Here is a 24,111-nt window from a genome sequence, read left to right on the forward strand (position 1 = left end):
TATCTACAGTATCAACATGTCACAGTTTTTGCGGTGGAAAGCTAAAAACTATGAGCGGAGATTGAGCAGGGAATTATGCTTCACCTCTGGAATGCTTGTATCTCCTTTGATGTATAGTATTTGGATTGAAATCTGGCTCAGAAGTCTGACAATACTGACGGAAGTGATCACAGTAAACAGAATACACACAATACTAAATCATCGCTAGCTAGCTTGCTGCGTTCAGTTGGAGGCCATGGCCGTCAGAGCTGCTGGCCTTCAGTGTGGCTGGTCTGAGGACAGCCACGGCGGAAGACGCAGCGCTAGATTGTATCCTCCAGATGAGGCGGGTTGGCTTTAGTAAATGTGGGTCTGTGTGATGGTCCCGTCTCTATGCAGATATTGTGCTGACGGTGCGCTGTTTGTTGCGGTTGCCGCGTTCCCTCTTCCTGCAGTACGCATAGAGCGCTGTGAGGGGAACACAGCTAACCGACGATGCCAGCAGCAGCCCGATAAACACTTGACCGTAGACAGGATACTCCGTTAACACAGACTTACCCTGAGGAAACAACAGGTATGGTTAAGGTTACCTCCTGCCGTCAAAGACGTTACTGAGAAACTCAGCCCTTGAGCATAACTGTGGCCTGTCGCTGCCACTTTCAATTAAGGACCCATTTTTAACGTGCCTTTTTTCCAGTTATTGTCAGTGGTATTGGTCACGGCAGGCACGTCTCCTCCAAAACTATTTGGACGTGGTGCGTTTTGGGGGTCTTCCCTGGGCTCCAAGTTGAACATGTCTCAACTTTACCTGCGCCATGCATTGTGAAGTTTTAAGCAATTTCAATCAGGAAGACTACCTAAATCCACCCACATCTCTCTAGTTTCATTCATGCTTTCTCTTGATCCAATCAGAGTTGGTGAACACTTTCCCTCAATTAGAACCAATTAGAGTTAGCCGTCACTTCCCTCTCTTTTTCAGAGAGCCAATCGTCTAGTGTCGGGAGTATATACAGGTCAACTACTATGCTATTGTGCTACTCACAGAACTATGCTGTATGCTGCTGTCATTTCAGACGCTGTGCTTCGCCCCTCCTCCACCCCACCACCACCGTCAAGGCTCCATAGGAACTCCCCAAGGTGGCGGGGCTTCCTAATTCCTACATCCATCCATGGATGTACTCCTAACTTCATGAATGGGAGAATTTTCTCCATGGAGCTTACGCCAAAGTTTCCATCATGTTTCACTTCTGAATAAAGTTTTCTTTTGAGCATTCAGCCTAGTCTCTCCTGATTGAAATAGTATCGCCTGGAGGGAAGTAAGCAGCCTCTTACAGTTCTCCAGTGAGTAACAACATCCTCCATTTCAGAATGCGTCCTCTTCTTGAAGAGCAAGCAGATCGCTAACTTTCTCTGGTCCATTTTTATTTTCAATGTTATCCCCTTTGTTACTTCAGATTTGATGATGGAACTTGCACCCATTGACCTCTTGCTCTCTCTGTTACTAGCAACGCTCACAGCTGAGCTTTGAACAGGAGAAAAAGAGACTCCTATCCTAAGTCCTATCCTAACTCCTATCCTACGTTAACTGAGTTAGAATAACCTGGTATGCTCATACTCTGATAATGAGAAACCTGGTTAAGATGTCTGAATTGCTTCCATATTAAACAGGTTACTGTGGCATGGAAACATCTTAGCTTTCACTTCTGGTTTTCAGACTTGCACAGCATTATGGGTAGATTTTGATGGCGGCAGCATGAAGAATATTCTGCTAACTGGTTTATTCATGGCAACAAGGACACTGAATCACAGGGTATCAAAGGTTCATGGAAACACATTAAAATGAATAAGACCTTAACCAGAGTATGGACAATAGCCACGTTACTCTGGTATGAAAACATAGCCAGAGCACTAATGCTAATGTTAAGGTATAGGCAATAAGCCAGAGTCAGAGACTAGAAGTTAAAGCCAGGCCTCACCAGGTCTTTGTCCCAGGCTTGGTAGGTAGGTGTCCCTCCCTTGATGTAGTTGACGATATAGAAGATGAACAGGGCAATAAGGAGGAGTGGACTGACCACTACCCACATTATTTTCCAGTACCAGTTGGGCCGATGACCCAGCATGTCCTCTATGTCTTTTTCAAACCTGGGGAAATTAAATGACAATGAATGCAATTGAATGAAATTTTAGATCATTTTACATGGCCTGTAAGAAGACACTGCTGTGGATTCTACACTTTTCAGGTAACACTGAGCACATTCTGGAACTGAAAGGATTGATGTGGGGTAAAATGTGCCACTAGCCCTGGGGCAAGCTGACCCACAAAAACAGCTTTTTTTTGTGTCTTACCTCTAAAACTGTATTAGCTACAGAACATTTCCATGAATGTCCCAACAACCTTAAAGGGGGGGGGGGTATCCTAGGATGTGGCAATTCCTAGTATTTATGGTGATTTTGGTACTTAGAGGTGTGAAGTAATCAGAGTAAAAAAACTGAATCATGTTACTATGCCATTTCCCCATAGTCACCAACTATAAAACACGCCCACTTGTACAAGCCAGTCAGATTTTGCTCCAGTGTCTATGTAGACACTGAAATCGACCAATCAGCGCTAAGAGGAGGATGGGCCTTCCAGAATGGCCAGCCAATCAGAGCAGTAGCTCAATAGCAAAAGAAGCTGCTTATGTAAAACGACCTATTTTCTTGTAGGTGGGAAACAAACACTGGGAAGTGAATAGATAAAGCTATAACTATACGATTTTTACTGAAAAAAACTTTATTACCTAGACACCAGGTAATTATATAAAATTGCTGAAAAAGCAAAAGATACCCCCCCTTTAAGTATACATTGTGATTACTGTTTGAAATAAATACACATTTATTTTGCCATAGTAGCACAAAATGTAAAAGTGATTCATTTTACCCTTGCCCCCCCTATTGTGGTGCAAACTACACCAGTGGTGTTCATGGGGGTCCCAGAGTCTTTTCACTCAATCAACACCTTCAACCACAGAGGAGGAGGAACTAATCAGATGCTGTACTGGTGCTGCATTCCATTGTACTCGGAACTGGTACTTTGTACTTAATAAAACTTGATTTTACTTGATATGTAGTTTTTGTGTTATGAAAACATGTTGTAACAACTTAATAGAAGTCTTTGCTAGTATGAACTAGCCTGCTAACGTAACTAGAGCATTGTCAGATAGCTAACGTTAACGTTTGTGGGCAAAGGGTGTTACGTCCACGTTTTCCGGAGCAGTGCAGACGCACTGCAACGTATTTAGATCGGAAGTCGGTAATACCAACTCAGAACTATCGACTTCCGACTTCCGGAATGCAGCATGGAATGAAAACCTTCAGAATCTTGGGTCACGATAGCACATGGTTGAAAACCAATGGACTAGGTGTTTAAGCTTTGGCAAGAGGAATCTAAATGGTAAGGTAAGCTGACCTGATGGGAAACTACTGAAGGTACTAACACACATAGATACACACACACCTCTTTATTCCATAGATGTAGCTGACAGTGATGACCTCAATGAGCACGACGAAGAGCAGGGAGAAAGTGGCTCCGTAGTCGTTGAACATGGTAAACCAGTAATTCCCAGAGCGGGTGGTGAAGCCGAGGCCGAGCAGCAGACAGAACAGACACACCAAGCCTGCAGCAAAACACAGTGCGCATTCACTAATACCCATTCATTCACATTCATTTATATTCATATCCACTGCAACACACCACACAGTGTGGTATTACACACAAGCAAACCATACTGAAGAACAGTGAACACTGTTCACAAAGCAATGCTCACTTGCTCAGCAGAATAATAAAACACTCATTCATTATTAATTCAGATAGAATAAGAAATTGATGTTATACTTTATCACAATAGTAAGTAAATCAAACAAAATAAGCCAATTAAACCAATTAAAATGAATGGGATTTTTCAGAATAGACTCACTGACAGACAATTCAATTCAATTCTGCTTTTACAACACAGGATTTCAGATTCATGTATTCTAGCTGGTTGAGTCACCAGAACTCCTGATTATTAATGTGTTCGGTAAACGGTATAAATGTACATACAGTCACTCAGTATCACCTTTTCATAAGCTGGTGCTTTTTAAGAAATGTTTATTTTCTTTAAATTTTACAAAAGTTTTTGCAATTAGGAGGTAAACATTTATGTTTTGTATGTTTTTGAAGGAAACAGGGAATTTCAAGTTTCAAGACACTCCCAGAGTTTGATAAAAGTCATAGCTTAATAAAAGTCATAGATTACTTAATGCTCCTTAATGATCCTAAACCAAAAAGAATGCCCTGAATTGCGCTCATTAATCCCAACCAGGGTCTCACCATTGAAGGTCTCGCTGCTTATGTTTCGGGACAGGACCTGGAAGTCTCGTAGCGGGGTGATGATGGCGGTGATGTTGCCCAGCATGCTGCCCATTCCCAGCAACAGCAACATGAAGAAGTACAACACCGACCAGAGCTGAGACAGCGGCATGTTCTTAATAGCCTCGCTGTACACTATGAAGGCCAGACCAGTTCCTTCTACTGCCTGAACCATGAGAGAGGGACAGAGGGAGAGAGACAGACAGAGAGACAAGTTTGTTTATATTGGGTATAAGACTGGACTGGGAACTGAATTGGATTCTAGCATATTTTGCCTTGACCTACCTTTTACAAGCTTGGATGCTATTTAGACTGCCTAAAGACCCAAAATATGTGGCGAATGTATTAAATAGGATTACGATGTGAGCTTTAAAGCATACTGGACTATTCCAGTGTGATGTTTTTTTACATTTTCCATCCCTTAAATGATAATGCTGACTGTATTTCATGCATGCACCATGATTAAATCTATTTTTTAATCTGTTTTGCCATACCTCTCGGGCTCATTCACTCCCATTCAATTCCAAACAGCATAGAAAACAACTCATGAGACTTCTAATTCGGTCGTTAAAGATAATCCATCACTGTGAATGACAAGCTGACAATCGCGTTTGCAAAATTTGCATCACAATGCTAATACCAGGACATAAACTTTGACTTTTTTAAACAAGTTCCGGTCACATTAATGCACACATTTGAGATGTTTCATTTCGGTGTCCTCTCCAAAATGAATGGCTCTGTCTCAGTGTCCACCCTATGGCCTAAGCACTGAGCCCTCACAGACATTACAGATATTTTACAGAAAAAAATAGAAAATGCAAGCGGACAACGGTAATTAAAAATTAACATTCATAGTCACAGTGTCAGCCAGTGATGTTTATACAGCCTCAGTTGACTTTGAGAGTCAAATAAGTTCAATAGGTAGCCTTTGAACTATCACTTCAAGAGGAACAATCTGAAATTTGATTGTTTTTATTGCACAATGAAGGGCGTTTACAATGATAGCAATGGTCAGACAGAGAGAAGATATCTTTGTTATTGTAGAACTGATAGTGATCCCAACATCATATTATCTACATTATGTATGTGTCATCCAGCACTACCACTGGGATTGTTTTTTCTTGTTAGGTTTCCTATAAAAGACCAGAGCTGACAATTACCTAGACACAGGATCTTATGTAACTATCCTTAGTGCTATTTAGGGTCCCTAACACTGATCTGACCTTTATCTATACTACACCTAAACTACCCTGACACTGCATCTGCACTACACACTTTCACCTACACTTCACCTTCAATCTCAACAGCAATAAACCAAGCAATAAACGTCTGGATTGAATCAGCCCACTCAGAAGTTCAGACAGTGAAATGTACAAGCAAACAGTGAGCTTAATAATGTAAACAATGGTGGTCTACTTCCAGCGCATGTTGACTAGCAGCTAAGTGGCTAACACGATTTTCCATTGACTGCAAAGTAGTCTTCTTCAACTACACAAAGCAACAAATGGTGTCGAGATTCACCACTCGACACAATAAGCTTTTAGACGATTTCTGTTATTTTAGGGTGTAGAAACGTATAGAAAATACTTTTTAATGATCCGCCTGAGAAGGGAGTAGAAGACGCTGTTGTGCATGGGTAGGTTTTCACCTCATGAGATGCAATTTGGGACTTCGCTAAAGTATGAGTTCTGTCGACATGTTTAGCCAGCTAGCTAGCTAGCTACCATAGCTTGTTCCCTTTGCAGGAGATGGAACATTCCAACTAGCTAAAAGCCTCCTGGGTAGTGTAGTTAGGTAACTAATTTTGTCATTCATGTAAGTATTACTGAATGGATTTTTGTGAAATTAAACCAAGTAAGGGTTAAAGAATTAATTTCTGCTTGTTTACCTTAAATTGCTGCTGCCAAGACTAACTTTGCATCTTGACAGGATATGTCTGAATGTTGCTGTTTCTGAACACAGAGGACATGTAAGTTAAAACAATATTCCACTTCGTTTTAACATGGGGGTTATTCTGCGCTTGACTACTCACCAAGATCAGATGCAGCTGCATGAGTTTGTAGTGTTTGAATGAAGCTACGAAAATAGCCTGAAAACTGACATTTAACACATTTGTGAACAGATTCAACAACATAAATGTCAGTTTTCAGGCTATTATCGTGGCCTCGTTCAAATGAATGCGAAGTAAAAGTCTGAATGCTACAAACTCGTCCAGCTGCATCTGATCTTGGTGATTAGTTTATATTCTGGTTTTTATGGTGGTCAAGAGCCGAATAATCTCCATGTTAAAACTAAGTGGAATATTGCTTTAAGTCATAAGTCACAACCCACATTGATACCTCCATTGTGATAGTGAATGCCAGATTGTGCTTGTACTTCATGGTTTTCAGTCCACCACTCTTCAACTTGGTAAAGAGGGCTCTGACAAATGTAAAAGGATCCTGTTTTTCTTATCTTCATAAGATCCTCTGCTTTCTTCAGTGCTATCCAACCATTCTTCAAGTTTACCCGTAGTACATCAATACCTTATTTCTTATCTTCTGATGCCTGATTTATGGACTTTATTAATGCCTGCTTTATGAACTCTCCCATACTACTCAGTCAATTTCTTACTAGTCTATTACAGTCTTATCAATCTATTTCACACTAGATAATCTACTATTAAATGTTAATGTTAGCACAAATAGCCACAACCCCCTCCCTCTCTCCCACACGAACACACACACACACACACACACACTCTCACTCTCTGGTCTATGCGGAGTCTGTGCAGAACTATACTGAACTGCTGAACTGAACTTCAGCTGTCTTAATTATTGATACTATATTTTATAACATACCTTATACTATACTTCACATTTTGACTTATTTTATACTTTATACCATGTAGTTTATACTATGTCTATACTATATTTATTTATTTACATTTAAACCATAGGCCACAGGCACTTGTGTTATGTACAGTTCTTATGTGTATATATGTATAACAGGGATATTTATTATAATAGTTAAACATAGCCAACTTCATGAGCCATTACTCTCTTACCACTGTTTATTTCCTTTTGTATTTAGTTTCATTGTGTTTTGATTTGTTCTCTAATTTTGATTAATTTGCTTGATTATTCTTTTATTTACTATTTTTAATTCTTTCACTCTAACCTCACCAGGTCAAATTCCTTGTATGTGTAAATGTACCTGGCAATAAATCTGATTCTGATTCTGATTCTAATTCATCCTCCTACTGTGAGAAGCTTGGCTTTCTTAAGGTTTGATATGTTTTTGGTCATCTTGAGTTGTGATTTGATGTATAGTGATTCAGTTAAATGGATTGTTGGGGAGGACATTTTGCCACTAGAGAAATTTATCATTATACAATTTCATACAACCTAATTGCTTCTATATAACTGAGTGTTATGATAAACATACTGTGTCTAATTCAGCCTCCAGGTCGCAGGTTTCCAGTCTGTCGGCCAGGCCAGCAAACTGCTCTGGATACGTACTATTCAGCTTCTCAATCCACTCATAGACATTTTCCATGTTGATGGTGTCCTCTGCTAGATTAAAGGCATTCAACAGCAGCAGCCGCACCCTGGAAGGGAACCAAAAAAGACTGTTATTTGAAGAATGCAGTACCTTGACCATCAGTGTAAATACCATTGTCAATGTAGTCACTGTCTGCTGAGAATATTTCGATAACACATCAATGCCATACTGTAGGTGTTGGTAAATCATGGAAATTAATGGAGCAGTGTCTGGATAATCATAAATTGTAACACTGCTGCCTCATTTAAAGGTTTTATTTGAATTCCTTGTTTCTGAATCTAGGTCTAATGGGTCAGTTTACACAATCTTTCGTGAATGATATCTGTCATTAATCAAAAACAGATGGAAGAAAATTGACCAATACACAGGATCTGATGTAACTATCCCCTGTGCTATTTAGATTGTCTGTAGAAACCTGTGCTGGATGCCAAAGGAGGAGGGTGAAATGGACCACACCTTATAATTACCAGCGAGTGGACGAAAAAACACCTTGGGACTAGCCTTTATGTGATTCTTAATGCATTTCTCTGTCCTTTCTCAGTTGACGCTGGATAAATCTTGGTTTAACTGTGGTGACAGATACAACTATTTTCCTACAGGAGAGCTTTGAGATGCTGAAGCTTGAATGCTCAAGGCAGTGGGGAGAGTAGAATACTAACAGAACTCAAGGCAATGCCCTGTCATTAGAAGTATGCAAGGGCATCTTTATAGACAGTTTGTTGTTGTATAAGAACAAATTGTCTGGTGCAAAGGTCAATTTTATTAGCCAAGTACAGCAGGTGCGCTTCCTCTTTGACAGACACAACGAATCAGTGTGGCTGCCCCCTTATCCAATGGCACACACTCACACATACACACAGACACACACACACTGGGCTCACCTCTCCAAGCAGCTCTCATAGTTGAGGGTGGCCTTGAAGCCATAGATGGCAAAAGTGACAATACTGGCAAAGATGGAAGTCCCGCTGTTGATGGCAGAAACGACGATGGCCTGGCGCTCAAAGTTGTTGTTGTATTGGTTGTAGCTGGCAAAGGCTATGAGGGACCCGAAACCCAAACCCAGAGAAAAGAAGATCTGGGTGGCTGCATTGATCCATGTGTTGGGGTTGGCAAGTTGTTCCAGCTGAAGACAGACAAACATGCGCGCGCACGCACACATACACACACAAGGCACACATAAGCACAAAGCATCCTAATTGTCAACAGTTTATGGTACAATTCCCTGATCTTGTCTTACTTAAGATGCATGTTGACTCTACTACAACATACTGTAAAAGTTTGTAGAGGGCTTTCAGGTGAATACACCTTCTGGCAACTATATTGCCAGTCCTCAACTCTTGGTGAGAACATCTGAGAACAGCTGATTCTGTCTAAACATACAACTTGGCCGTCTCAACAGAACTGAATAGATATGGTTCATTTCTGTGCTGTTTTTGACTGGGAACTGATCATTTCATCACTGATACATCTGATTTAGTGTTTAGATAATGTCAGCTTGTTAGCTAGCTAACCATAGTATCTGGTAAGCTAACCATCACTGTCTTGCTCCAATAAACCTCCATGATGGAGCCAGATCTGGTTGATCAGAGATTTGTGACCCAACTGCAAAGCCTTCAGTCAAGTTGTGTAAAAAAAACAGTTTCATGATACTACAAAACCTATTACTCTTCCTCATGATAAAGTATGTATACTATGACAGTTAGACATCTCTTATTGTGTACGAGAATCGTGTCACCAGGCTAGGCCTATGAATGGAAATGCTTAAATAATTTCTTTGTGCCATACAGTGTATCACCAGCACCCTCATATCCCTGTATCCCCATTTCCAAACCTTCAACACAAGCCTACCTTGGGTGTGAACATGTATTTGATACCATTCATGGCACCGTGAAGGGTGACGCCCCGGATCAGGTAGATGATGAGGACCAGGTAGGGAAATGTGGCTGTGAAATACACCACCTACAAGTTGTGTAAAAAAAAACAGTGTACTGGTTACTGAGGTTTTCCAGCATAATTATTCCACACTTCAAAGCACAGAATTTGCATTGCAGTGAAAATGAATATGCCCTAATTATTATACAGATAACATTACACATACCTGACCTAATAATCTCTGATCTCTCACCATATGCTTCTTACACAGACCTTGACCTCTCCTCAGAGGCTCCCAGCTTATGGTAATGTAATGAAGTGGGCTAAGATTCTGTAATAATTCCACTCATTCTCCCCAACGCTTTCTTTCCCCACATTACAATAATACAGCACATACATGCTCCCAATGTTTGCAGTGTGGGTGACTTAAAGCTCTGTAACCTTTCCAGTTGACTTGACTCCTCGGACAACGAACAGGTAGACGATCATCCAGGCCAGCAGGAGGCAGAGTGCCTGTCCTGTATGTACGCCTCCATTCTCATCGATGGAAGAAGAGATGTTCAGCGTTTGTCTGTAGAAGAAGTACTGGGTGGGCGTGGCACGTTCGCACTCCTCTACAGGCCCGGTCAGGTTTTGGTTGATGGGGCACTGCGCCCAGGGCAGGACCGACTGGGATGGGAGTGAACACAGAATAGGCAAGTCTACTTATGCTCCACATGTAACCAACATTTGGCATATATCTGCAATCGAAAACGTAGTTTGTTCACGAGAAACTCACTTGAAAGGAATTGAAGAGGTACCAGAAGCTCCATGCATTGATGACATTGTAATAGAGACATAGATACAGGGATGTCACAACACTAGCAAGACCTGAAATGAGAACATTACACAATAGATTAAAAAATATGATTAATTTGTTCCTCATGTTACATATTAAATCTGCATCCATACTTTTAACCACTGATGCTTCAGAGTAATTTTAAGCATGTCTGAGTCAAGGCTCAAGACCAGAAACCAAGTCGAGTCACACAATTTTCATCAAGTCTAAGCCATGTGTCAAATAAGCCAAGTGTCAAGTCCTTGAGCTTGAGTCCAGGTCAAGTCTCAAGTTTTGGAGTCACAATCCACGACAATGTGAAGTCTAAAGTCTCTTTTGGTGGTATGCATGATCATCTCTTATTTAACCTGTGTATTAACCTATGGAAGAGTATTGGAAGTACACAACATGTAAAAAACTGTGTAAAAATCACCCTAATACTTAAAATTGTGTAACAGCACAATGTAACTTCAACGTGTACACACATTTGTACTAAACTAAGTACTTACAAAAGTGGCCCAGCACCTGACATAAGTGGTGCTGAATGATGTGCCGTTTCCCACTCTTTGTTTTACTGAATTAATGTTATGTTGTGCCTCGCCTTAGCACTAAGGTGGTAGGTTATAATATACAGTATAAAGTGATGTTTGATTATTTGCCAACAGAAAAGTAAGTAAATGGGACCAAGTGCTTCTATTCAATGTTGTTTCCCAAGTTATTCTGGTATGTTCAAGTTGTGATAGAAGTTTGGGCAGTGGCCAACTGGTTGCCTAAAGTTATTCATGCTTAAATCACCAAATACCTGTTGTTGAAACCAAGGTGATTCTTGAGTTTCAGTGGTAAAAGCTTACATCCTGCATAACATTTTCATGGTCCTGTCTTTGCAGTGTTAATATGGACCCTCACACAAGTACAGTATTTATGGGTTGTTGGTGCATTGGTCCAAATATCCACCACTCAACTTTTTATTATAAAACTATAACGTACAGATACAGGACAAATTCAAATCACTAGGATTTGATAAATATGTTCACAGCACAATGCAGTACTGGTTGTAGGATAATCAAATGTAATAGAACATGCGTTTACAAATTCTAGTCAGTGGCAAACACTGACAAACTTGCCACAAAATATAGAAATATATAGAATATAGAATAGAATATAGAAATACTAATACTAATGCATTTTAATCCATACTTTTTATATGTAACACCTACCTAATAAATTCGTAACATGAATTTGTTAGGTAGCATATACTGAATAAAAGAGAGGATCAGTTTCATTAGCAAAAATCCCTCTTCAACAGCTCATTTAACAACTGCATTCAACAACAGATATCATTATACAACAAATGACAACTTGAAAGAGATGAGAAAAAAATATTTCAAATTGAAAGGAAGTCTAACTGATCTAGAGTAGCTGATCTACTCTGAGACGTTTAATGTTTGTTGTAGTAGTACAGCAGTAGTAACAGTTGTGGTAACTGTAATAATAGTTGTAGTAGTAGTAGCAGTAGTAACAGTTGTGGTAATTGTAATAATAGTTGTAGTAGTAGTAGCAGTAGTAACAGTTGTCATAATTGTAATAATAGTTGTAGCAGTAGTAGCAGTTGTGGTAGTTGTAATAATAGTTGTAGTAGCAGTAGCAGTAGTAACAGTTGTGGTAATTGTAACAACAGTTGTTATAGTAGTAGTAGCAGTAGTAACAGTTGTGGTAACTGTAATAGTTGTAGTAGTAGTAGCAGTAGTAACAGTTGTGGTAGTTGTAATAATAGTTGTAGTAGTAGTAGCAGTAGTAACAGTTGTGGTAGTTGTAATAATAGTTGTAGTAGTACTAGTAGCAGTAGTAGCAGTTGTGGTAGTTGTAATAATAGTTGTAGTAGTAGTAGCAGTAGTAACAGTTGTGGTAATTGTAATAATAGTTATAGTAGTAGTAGTAGCAGCAGTAGCAGTTGTGGTAGTTGTAATAATAGTTGTAGTAGTAGTAGTAGTAGCAGTAGTAGCAGTTGTGGTAGTTGTAATAATAGTTGTAGTAGTAGTAGTAGTAGCAGTAGTAGCAGTTGTGGTAATTGTAATAATAGTTGTAGTAGTAGTAGCAGTAGTAACAGTTGTCATAATTGTAATAATAGTTGTAGCAGTAGTAGCAGTTGTGGTAGTTGTAATAATAGTTGTAGTAGCAGTAGCAGTAGTAACAGTTGTGGTAATTGTAACAACAGTTGTTATAGTAGTAGTAGCAGCAGTAGTAACAGTTGTGGTAACTGTAATAATAGTTGTAGTAGTAGTAGCAGTAGTAACAGTTGTGGTAGTTGTAATAATAGTTGTAGTAGTACTAGTAGCAGTAGTAGCAGTTGTGGTAGTTGTAATAATAGTTGTAGTAGTACTAGTAGCAGTAGTAGCAGTTGTGGTAGTTGTAATAATAGTTGTAGTAGTACTAGTAGCAGTAGTAGCAGTTGTGGTAGTTGTAATAATAGTTGTAGTAGTACTAGTAGCAGTAGTAGCAGTTGTGGTAGTTGTAATAATAGTTGTAGTAGTAGTAGTAGTAGCAGTAGTAGCAGTTGTGGTAGTTGTAATAATAGTTGTAGTAGTAGTAGTAGCAGTAGTAGCAGTTGTGGTAGTTGTAATAATAGTTGTAGTAGTAGTAGTAGTAGCAGTAGTAGCAGTTGTGGTAGTTGTAATAATAGTTGTAGTAGTAGTAGTAGCAGTAGTAACAGTTGTGGTAGTTGTAATAATAGTTGTAGTAGTAGTAGTAGAAGTAGCAGTAGTGACAGTTGTCAGAACATTTGTGGATTCTTTTTTTGTATGTAGGCCTCCATCTATACATATGTTTGATTATGACAGTGATATTGAGAACAGACATCAATGTACACTTTTCTGTATATTCCAGATAACCAAATTCCGTTACCACAACTAGGAATTATTACTTGGCTTTTGCCATCTCATTGGATTTGTTCATAATTTATAGTTAACCTGAACATAAAGGGATGTCGGCTGAAGTAACATGTTACCTGGAGTAATATGGTTAGTGGAGAGATGGCGGCTGGAGTAACATGTTACCTGGAGTAACATTCATAGGTTAAATTGGGCCGAGCAGCAGCAGGACTGTGCTCCCAAGCCTTATCTTTTATAAAGGTGTCTGTAAAAACAATGCTGACAGACATACAGCTCCCTGTACTTTTCCACTTTGATGATTATCTTTATATAATCTATAATTTATATAATATATCATCTTCACTTTCTTCACAGACTGTCATGTATTAAAGCTCTCTCTTTCTCTTTCTCTCTCTCTCCATAAACAACACATAATTCTAAAAGAAATCTAAAAAAAATACAAGTAGAAATTAGAGAATATAGGTCTCTATATTCTCTTTTTGAGATGTAATACGTATAACTAGTGTATACAGTATATATGTATAGGGATTTAGGGCAGAGGCAAACATCTTAGCAATGGAGGCTAAATGCATCACTCTTCAATAATAAGGAGTTAATCGCCTATGTTACAACAGAGTTACAACAGTTGATGCAGTAAGTAATTACAACATTAAAAAATAATAAAAGCCCAACACCTGATGGCTATATCAATACATTTTATGAACCTTTCAAAGATATACGCTCCCCCTATTACTAAAAGCATACCACCATGCTCTCAAACCTGACACTCCCACGTATAATGTGTGGTTACAAAGAGTCTGGAACCTCTATGAAATGGAGCAAATAACACACTCACTAAGGCTGCAAAAACATAAATGTATTAGTGTAAAGATGGAGCCCTTTGTGAGATGGGCACAGACTCTGAGCAGACTATGAACTCTTAAAAGCAGACTACGTGTTGTGGACACAAATTATGTCAACATTACGTTTCCACCACAAATTGGACTATGTGACAATAGCATGAATTGGACATGTCATTTTCAGCGCCAACGGTTAAGTTTAGGCAAGACAAAAACATCTTTGGTTAAGGTTATGGTTATGGTTATGGTTAAGGTTAGGCAACTTTGATTAAGGTTATGGAGAGGCTTTGGTCATGGTTAAATAAGAAAAGCTTTAGCTAAAAATTCAAACTTCACTCATGGTAGAAATCGTCTTCACCCTTACTTTCCACTGTGTTATTTTAATGTCAAACTTCTTCCTGTTTCTACTTGTGCCTCCTTCACGTAATCCTTATGTGGTGGAAACACATAGGTATTTCTCTCACTTTTCGTGCACGGAGCACATATTTGCATTTTAAGAGACTGCTCATTTCACAACATCTCAGAAGATCAGGTTTCCTAGTTTACAACTAGCCACATTCACCACTAGTTTACTGCACAACATCCACCACTAGTTTATTTACTGTTAGCCACATTCACTACTAGTTTACGTTAGCCACAAATCCACCACTAGTTTGCTACTAGCTACATCCACTGCTAATTTTTACCTTTATAGGCACAACATCGACCACTAGTTTGCAACTAGCTACATCCACTACTAATTTTTACCTTTATAGGCACAATATCGACCACTAGTTTGCTAGCTATATCCACTACACTTCCAGCCACAACATCAACCACTAGTCTGCTACTAGGGTTGCAGGGTATACCACTACTATAAAAGTAGGGGAGAACCAGGTCGATTGTAGCAGGGGTACGGTTGTAGCACGGACCATTATTCGTGTTACACAAGAGCCAGGAACTTGCAACTTCCCTGCAAAAAATCAACATTGTGCGTTCTGTTTTGTGGAGTTATGGTCAAAAACGTGATTTTCACAACAAAATTATTATTAAATTATTGTTTGTATTGGTAGGGCACATGTGTAGGTTGTCCACATTCAAATATTGTAACTCTAGTTGACGCAATCTTTTTGAAATGAGGAAAAAACAAAAAGTGCTACAATTGTCCCAGTTCTCTCCAATACATCCATGGTTCTCCCCTATCAAGGTACCAAAATTTTAAAATGGTACTGTACCAGCATTTTGCTAAATTCGGTACTTTCTGATTGCCATCCATTGGAAAATAAGGAGTGTGCCTTTAAGTGAGAGAGCCCACTGTGTGTTTGCACTTGTAGAGAAGCGAAAGTTGAAGTGAAATATGACATTATTTTGCCCAAAGGCGAACCTGAAGATATTACTAAGCCATTGCACCTGTTTGCAAAAGATGTTTAAAAATTTGTGTCGCCAAGAAAGCAACACATCTAATTTAAAGGATAAGGCTGGTGTTTTTTAATTAAAAATATAAAAAATTAAATATAAAAAATGTATTAAATATATAAAAAACACGTCAAAGAGCCATGCCGTTGCTCTGGGCAGCATATTTCATCATTGTGATGCACCGGGCCGGCCGACTTTTTCCTCAAACAACTTAATAAGCCGGCCGTAAACACGCTTTCCATCTCAGGAAAGTAGTTCTGTAGCACCGAAAATAGTCCCCGGCGTAATGAAGAATTTGTTCCCATTTGAATTTGATTTGGTAATAACTACAATAGCCTGACTTTTCATGTAACAGTTAGCAATTTTTAAAATTGAAACTATGTCTTTGTGAGCTGTATTTCAAGGTTTTTAGCTTGCAATTGGAGCCGATGACTTCCAGTTTGAAGGCTAAAAAGGGAACATGGGAAGTTGGAAACTAATGGGAGTAGAGCAAACGCATTGTTGATTTTGTTTTTTTCATAGGATTTGTTGACGATAAGAAATGTATTTAAAAACACCAGCTGTATCCTTTAACAAAGCATCTGCCCGACAACCATCCCGATCTCTACAAGGAATTCAAAGCCAGACAGGTGTGATAATAACAGATAGATACATATACAAGAGTAGATTATTTTACACGCAACTTAATTCAGTCACCTTTCCCCCAGTCCCTGATGAACACTTCATTCACACTCGTTCAAGCCTGATCCTCCTTGTGATTCTGTAAAATTCTGGGGAAAAATATAATAATAACGTGTAGGGCAATTGTGCACACACTTTAAAGCTGCACCAAGTAAAAAAAAAAGAGTGTGATATATCTTTAGTACTCAATATAAGAATTTATTCATGCTTCATAGGTGCCCAAAAATAATAAAATAGAAGTGCATCAGCAAATGAACACAAAAGGCTTATATAATACATAGGATTTCAAGCTTGTAAGCTAGTTACTTTTAATATTGATTTTTGCTAACAAAATGCTAATCATCGGGGAAAGTGGACTACAATAGCACCGATGCACTTTGACGCAGAGGTCATGAGCAACTTTCTTTGCCTCTCGTGTTCTGACTGTATTGTACAAATTATTACATTTTTCATAGTGTTACATTGAATTGTTATTATAGTTGTCATTATTCATATATAGTTAAAATTGCCTTGTTTATGTTACTTGTCACACTTTCCAGTTGTTGCTAGTTACAAGCTAATAACTGTTGTAGTCCACTTTCCCAAACAATTAGCATTTTGCTAGCAACAATTGATATAAAAAGTATCTGAAGGACAAAAATTCAAAGATGTTAGTTGATGTACTTGCAAATCCATTATTTTCTATGGATTTTGGATGACACACCATATAAATGCTAACTTTACTGCCTACAAAATTACATCAGTTGCCTTTCTACTGAGTGTAATGTCATCTCAGTGTAAGCCTAAGACAACAGAGTCAAGTCAGAAATCAGTTTGCATGTAAGTGCAACTCAACCGTGTGTTGCCAGACCCAGCTCTAATCTCTGCCTCTACACAAGGGATAAATATTGAATGAACCGAAATACACTCTCTTCAGTTAGCACTCACCCACTCCTCCCAAATAAGGGCTGATGGCAGTCCACGCGCCAATGCTACCCAGACGCATCTTCTGGCCAATGGCGAGCTCCATGTAGAATAAGGGCACGCCCTCCACAACCAGCATGATAAGATATGGAATCAGGAACCCGCCTGAAGGTGCAAAGACACTCATATTTAGCCAGCTTAGAAGAAACAAACATTGTCTATGTCTGAGCCAGACATAGACAACTTTGCTGTTACATTAGTGTGTTTTCTAGAGTACTTGGACCTATTGGAAACAAAGCTTTTCTTGTAATTGTTTAAATGACAAGCGTGAGGCTACATGTACACTGAGTGAACTGCAAATAGTTTGCACTGATTTACCTTTTCAAAAATCATATTATAATGAAAATAGCTAAAGTGCCTCATAACATTTAAATGTAATGTTTTTGTAAATTAAAATATGCATGCACAGTGTATATAAACACATAGGCACAAACAAATACACAAAAAGCACATCTGTATATACATGCAAACACGCAGATTCATAGGCGCAAACCAATGAATGCTGTTGTATAGCAGTAACAACAGTACAATCACACAATAGTCCACATTATTCAATAAAGGTTGCAGCAAAAAGATGAGTTTTAAGACGTCTTTTGAAACTTTCAACTGAGGTAGCATTTCTTAGTGAAGTGGGGAGCTTGTTCCAGAGTTTAGGGGCCACGACAGAAAAAGCACAGTCACTTCTGGATTTCAATTTAGTCCTTGGGACAGCAAGGAGCCCTAGGTTGGAGGATCTAAGAGGTCTAGTTGGTGTTAGTGAGATCAGCAGGTCACTGATATAGCTAGGAGCCAGACCATGCAGAGCCTTGTAGGTAATTAAAAGTATCTTAAAATCAATTCGATATTTAACGGGTAACCAATGCAGAGAGGCCAAGTGTCATGTGAGAGCGACGTAGAGTCTTGGTGAGAACCCTCGCAGCTGCATTTTGCATTGTCTGTAAACGAGTCAAGGAAGTTTGGGTAAGGCATGTAAATAAGGAATTGCAGTAGTCGAGGCGAGTAGAGATAAATGCGTGGATAAGTCTTTCCATGTCTTGGGAGGAAAGAACCGGGCGAATTTTGTTGATGTTCCTCAGTTGAAAGTAACACGCCTGGACCAGGGAGTTGAGATGTTTGTCAAATTTCAGTTGTGAATCAAAAACTACTCCCAGGTTTCTGGAATATGACGTGACATTACTGGCTAAAGGGCCAAGGTGCTGACTGATTGAGCTGGATTTATGGTTAGGAGCTATGATGAGTACCTCTGTTTTATCAGAGTTCAGCTGGAGGAAGTTGTGAGCCATCCAGGCTTTTATAGCAGTTAGGCAATCTTGCAATAAAATAAGGTTATTGCGGTAATTAGGCTTAACAGATATGTACAACTGTGTGTTGTCGGCGTAACAATGGTAGGAAATATGGTCAAAGCTGCGAATGACGTGGCCCAGGGGAAGCATATGTAACAAGAATAAAATAGGCCCCAGAATTGAACCCTGGGGCACTCCACAAGTCAATGGGGCACTGGAGGACACATGCTCTCCAATAGAGACATTGAATTTTCTGTCCGTCAGGTATGACCTAAACCATTCAAGAGCCGAGCCAGAGATACCCACCCATTCCTTGAGCCTAGCAATCATGATGGCATGGTCAATCGTATCGAATGCTGCGCTTAAATCCAACAACACTAATACTGAGCATTCACCATCATCTGCATGCATTAAAATATAATTTAATACTTTAAGAAGAGCTGTTTCGGTGCTGTGCTGCTGGCGGAAACCTGATTGGAATTTATCGAATATGTTATTGCCTTCTACTAGCTCCAAAAGCTGCTTCGCTACAACTCTCTCCAAGGCTTTGGACAGGAATGGTAGTTTAGAAATTGGTCTAAAGTTCTGTGGTAACAACGGATCAAGCCCAGGTTTCTTTAACAGGGGGTGGACAGTAGCCATCTTAAAGTATTCTGGAACACTTGTTTTGTTTTTAACTCTGTAGCACTTTCACTGTGAATGAAAAGTGCAGTACAAAAAAAAGCATTATTATTATTACAATTACAATTATTATTACAATTATTAGACACTCTTGGCCCAATTTGACACACACACTCTTTGGTATGAAATGTCGTTTTTTAGCTTCTCTGTATAATTTTATGTCCCTTGCCTTTCGTCAGAAAACTGCGCTCTAAATAGAAAGGAAACTGCACCAAAGAGCGAGTGTCCAGAATTGTCCACTGGTATGCTAATATTTGAATATTGATTATGAAGGTATATAACCATAGATATGGTTATTGTATTACCTTGTTTCTGTGCATAGAATGATGCAACTACATTTTTTTGGTGTCAGTGAACCAAAATAATCCCTATTTAGTTGCCCCCATCACACCTAAAGAGGCCTGTCACATGTCTCCACTGGTTTCCTGCCTGGAAGTTATAAATCCAGGACAGTAATTACAGTAGATAGGTGCTCATTGCTCACTGACCCATGCACAGAACCAATCAGTGGTGTGCACAGACTCTGAAAGGGACAGTGGCAAAATTCTCTACAAGCGCAACTAAGTTGGTTAAGGCGCCTACCATGTAAAAATGCCTTGTGTTCAAAATCAACCTAGAACACTTGTTGCTTTTTACATCCACTCCCTCCCATCCTTTCTGTCTCTCTTCACTTAGGATTGTCTAATACAGAAGAAATGCCATGCGATTTGTACAGTGGCATGTACATACCCTTTCAAAGGAAAAGTACAGTATACTTGCATTTCTGACCTTTCTGAGATCTGACCTTTCTTTTACTGAGATTCAAATCAGAAAAAAATGAAATGCAATATGAAACTGAACAACTCTGAAATATCAAATAGGACCCTACCAAAGTAGTTTCTTTGTTTTGCACCATAGTCTCCAAGTGGAAAATCACCACACCAATGGGACCAATAATACAGTTTGGGACCTGTTCCATGAGGATAACTGGAAATAACCCTGTTTATTTTTAGACATTGCATTGTCATTTCTAATCTCCATGCTTTATTGATCCAACAAGGTGGAATTACTTTACGATCTGTTTATTGCATACACCTTTCCAACTTGAGTCAACTCTAACTGACTACATGTTCAATGAATAGCTCATTCAGTCCGATAAGGATTAGCTTGAAAGTATTGCAAGAAACAGCCTAACTGTAAATCTTAGATTATGCAACTAAAACAAATTAACAGGTAGCTAAAATATTCCACTGTCAAGCTTATGTGCAGTAAGCAGATGAAACCCTATCGCACACATTGCAGCTTGACCTAACCTTTCTTTTATTTTACAATATGTTGCATATGGCAGTATATAATTTTGCACTCCTTTTATTTGCCCTTCAGTCCGATCTGGAAAGAGACGGCTTTGAGAGCTTTGTACTTGTTTTCATTTTTTTCCCTATATTTCCTTTAACTAGGCCAAATAAATGAATGATTTGACATAGTGCAGTCAAACCTTCTCTTTTGAGCTGATCCTCCTGTGTTGTGAATCAGGAGTGACAACCCAGTATATTTTAAAGCAACAGACACAACTAGTAACTTTTATCCTTTTACGTTTGCTAATAAATTACCAAACGGACACTTTGCTGCAAGTTGAAATAAGAATGAATGCACTGTGCATAAAAAAACAGATAAAGAAAATACTTGCAATCCAGATATAAGTGTTGCAGAACAGAATCAACATTCACTTGTGAAAATGATTAATATGGCGTCTCTTTACCATAAAATGCAAATTTTTGTTTCTGTAAATGGATAATTATCTGCTCACTCTTCACAACTACGCCATTATAGCGCAGAGCCAAGATTTGAGTAGTTTAAAATTAACCGATGTTAACGCAAGTCATTATTTGAGTTACATTGCTTGTATTATAGAGAGCTTGAATTCATGCAGGGCTACAGATACTCTGCTGCATATAGTCAATGTGAGAGATTTCTACCTGCTGATGCCAAAGTAGAAAATGTAGTTCCTTACCTCCACCATGCATTTGACAGAGGTATGGAAACCTCCACACATTTCCCAGTCCAACGGCATATGATACACACGCCAGTACAAATTGCATGGGATTGTCCCAGTTGGGCCTTGCATCCTTCTCCATTTCTGTGTCCTTCAAAGTTGCTGCTCCACTGGATTCACCACGAGAGCCAAACCTCAGACTGCTGCTCCTGTCAGTATACCAACAAATCCAAGGAGAGAGTCAAGTGTGTGACAAGGGTTCAGGAGGCTGAGTCTGTATGCTCCGACCCAGAGTTTTATTAGCACATTCTTATTCTAATGAGGTCCCACACTCAAGAGGGAGGGTCTTACAGTAGATTATAATTGCTACTGCCAAGATAACTTGGGTGAATGTTTGATTTCATAAGCTCTTACAGCCCAACATGACTCCCTCTTCCATGGAAAAGTCCAGTCAGTGTCGAAACATTCGGCATGAGTTTGCACAACAAATGTATCAAGTTTATCTGTGTGCTCCAGACGTAACCCCTCTCCAAGTCTCAGTCCAGCTTTTTCTACACCTGTCCTCAAAGTCTACCTTTGTTTCCAGAAAAAACACTGTCTTCTCAGACTCAGGCAAGTTTTAACTTTCTGTTTTAACCCCAAAAGCCTAGCCAGGGACAGGGGTTGCAAATTAGCTTTGGCTAGCAACCTGCATGCACGGCATCTATTTTATATTTTATATATGAAACAATGTCTAATGCATTTGTCCCTGTTAAATAAACGAGTAAATAAAAGTAAATAAAGTGATTTTATGGTCATTTCAGATCCCGATTAAAGCATACACAGATAAGGCAGTAAAGTCAATTGCGTAACTATCATGGCGAACATGTCACATTCTTAAAACTTAAATTTGTGATTTAATCAAAGGAGCTGTTTGCCAGGCATGGATTAAGAGCCTAAGTGTAAGTAAACAGTTGAAATGGACTACAGTTTTAACTATGTCTGCATAAAAATCTCTGATTGTTGACAATAAATTATTGTAGCAATGGCTATAAAATATAATCTTCTATTAAAAATACCCATGAGTATAATCAAATCAAGACATATAACAGGAGATAATGTGCACGAATATGTGTTGTTAAAAATGAAAACAAAGACGAAGAGAGGGAGAGGAGAAAATCAAAGAAAATGGCAGACATGCAGGCTTAAGTAGGTTTAGCAAGTATTTTATGACTATACACATAATACGCCCAGGTTTGACGCCATATTTATTATGCCCTCGCACTGGTCAACAAAGTTCATCCTGCTTGTGTAGGCATGCCTCCTATCACGAACAAGATATTTTTTTGAGGCAAAACAGAGTAGGAGCTGGAAAGGGAGTTTTGAAAGCCAGAAATGTCAGTCAAGTAATCGTTGATTCAGTGGTATTGTAATATGCAAATGTTCAAGAACCTCAATGTGATGACGCTGATCTTCTGAAACGACAAAGCGACAAAATGTCATCACAATTGACACAATGCAATTACTTCATGACAAAACTGAAGCCTTATCAGACACGATTCACTTTCTTGCAGGTCATCATGATTCTCAGATGGTGGTAAAACTGGTTGTGCAATGGTCCACGTGTGGTTGCTTGCTGTGTGTCCCACTTATCCATTGTTGAATCCGCCCCATATGAGGGGGCCTGTTTGTCAGGGCCTGTGGGGGGCCACGGGGCAGCGTTTAGGACTGCGGGCTGTTGGACAGGAGTGGATACCGTTCGTAAATGGGAAACAGTGAGTGCTGCTTCTCTGGGCACAGTTCCCCTATAAAAGATCTCAGCATTGATCAATACCCTAACCCTAACCCTAAGACTAACCCACCCTACCTAAAATACTTTCATTAGTTTTCATTAGAGTTTTAGTGTCCCGTGATGGTCTAAATTGGTTTCAGATGCTTTTCCACCCTGACAAGAATACAATTCTGGGGAAACTACTGAATACTTGTTTTGGCTTGAAATTGGAGCGTTTTCAAGATATTGAATATCAGCACAAAATATCAGCTATCAGAGGCTTCAATAGCTCAATAGCGAGTTGAAGCCTAGCACTAACATGCCTTGTGGGACTTAGGCCCTGGTGTGTGGGGTAGGGACCTGATGGACTCTCAGACGCCTTGCCTTCTGGTCCGTGTTGTTGGAGGCCATGTGATGTGGAGAAGCGACACTGTAAACAGCAGAGCTGCGAGGGCTGCAGCTGGACAACCGAGAAGGATCTGTTTTCCCTCGTACCCCACAGACAGGACGCCCGACGCAGCTTTCTGTCCTAGATACCCTCTGACTCATAAGCTGTGTTTATTTGGGATTCCATGATGGTTCGAGTCGGGTGGTTAAGAGGCCTGGAAAACAAAATGTGTGGCCATTGAAGTGAAGAGAGCTTATCTGAAGAGGGACGCATTAGAGCCGCCTGCCTGGTTGAGAGGGGGGCCGGGGGGGGTGGGGAGGAGGGGGTCATGTTTTGTCGACAGATGTGGAATTTAACAAGACCTGACTCTCAAGAGGTTAGCATCCTGTCCTGTTTCTATAAACCACAACTGGTTCTCTGCACCATGGTGGCCTTTCAGATGCTCACACCCCAAAGAGAGGGACCGTTGGGACTGGTCTCAGACCAGAACAATCCGGAAAATGCTAGCCTGCAGGCCAGTCTTCCAGTATATAGGCAAAACAGGTTCTGACATCCTGCTGCTGAAACACAGAGACCCCGCGTCCCCTTCCTCGCTGTCAACAATGAGCAATTACCGACTGTTGTAACAGACAGCGTGCTAAGACATCATTACATAAGACGGCCTCTCAGT

The 24,111-nt window shown here is 39.6% G+C and overlaps 1 protein-coding gene across 1 annotated transcript; it reads right to left on the bottom strand.

Moving 5' to 3' along the window:
• Positions 1-370: 370 nt before the first annotated feature.
• On the bottom strand, positions 371-21,445 carry slc6a20 (solute carrier family 6 member 20). Its single transcript, XM_071913064.1, has 11 exons — positions 21,322-21,445; positions 17,332-17,472; positions 10,563-10,654; positions 10,226-10,453; positions 9,761-9,871; positions 8,794-9,035; positions 7,796-7,958; positions 4,331-4,535; positions 3,476-3,635; positions 1,956-2,121; positions 371-538 (listed from the first exon to the last, which is right to left on the bottom strand). The coding sequence occupies exons 1-11, from the start codon at positions 21,443-21,445 to the stop codon at positions 371-373; spliced, it is 1,800 nt and encodes a 599-aa protein (XP_071769165.1).
• Between the last annotated feature and the right edge of the window lie 2,666 nt (positions 21,446-24,111).

This window comes from Centroberyx gerrardi, chromosome 12 (assembly GCF_048128805.1).
Source record: "Centroberyx gerrardi isolate f3 chromosome 12, fCenGer3.hap1.cur.20231027, whole genome shotgun sequence".
In the NCBI taxonomy this organism is placed as follows: Eukaryota; Metazoa; Chordata; class Actinopteri; order Beryciformes; family Berycidae; genus Centroberyx; species Centroberyx gerrardi.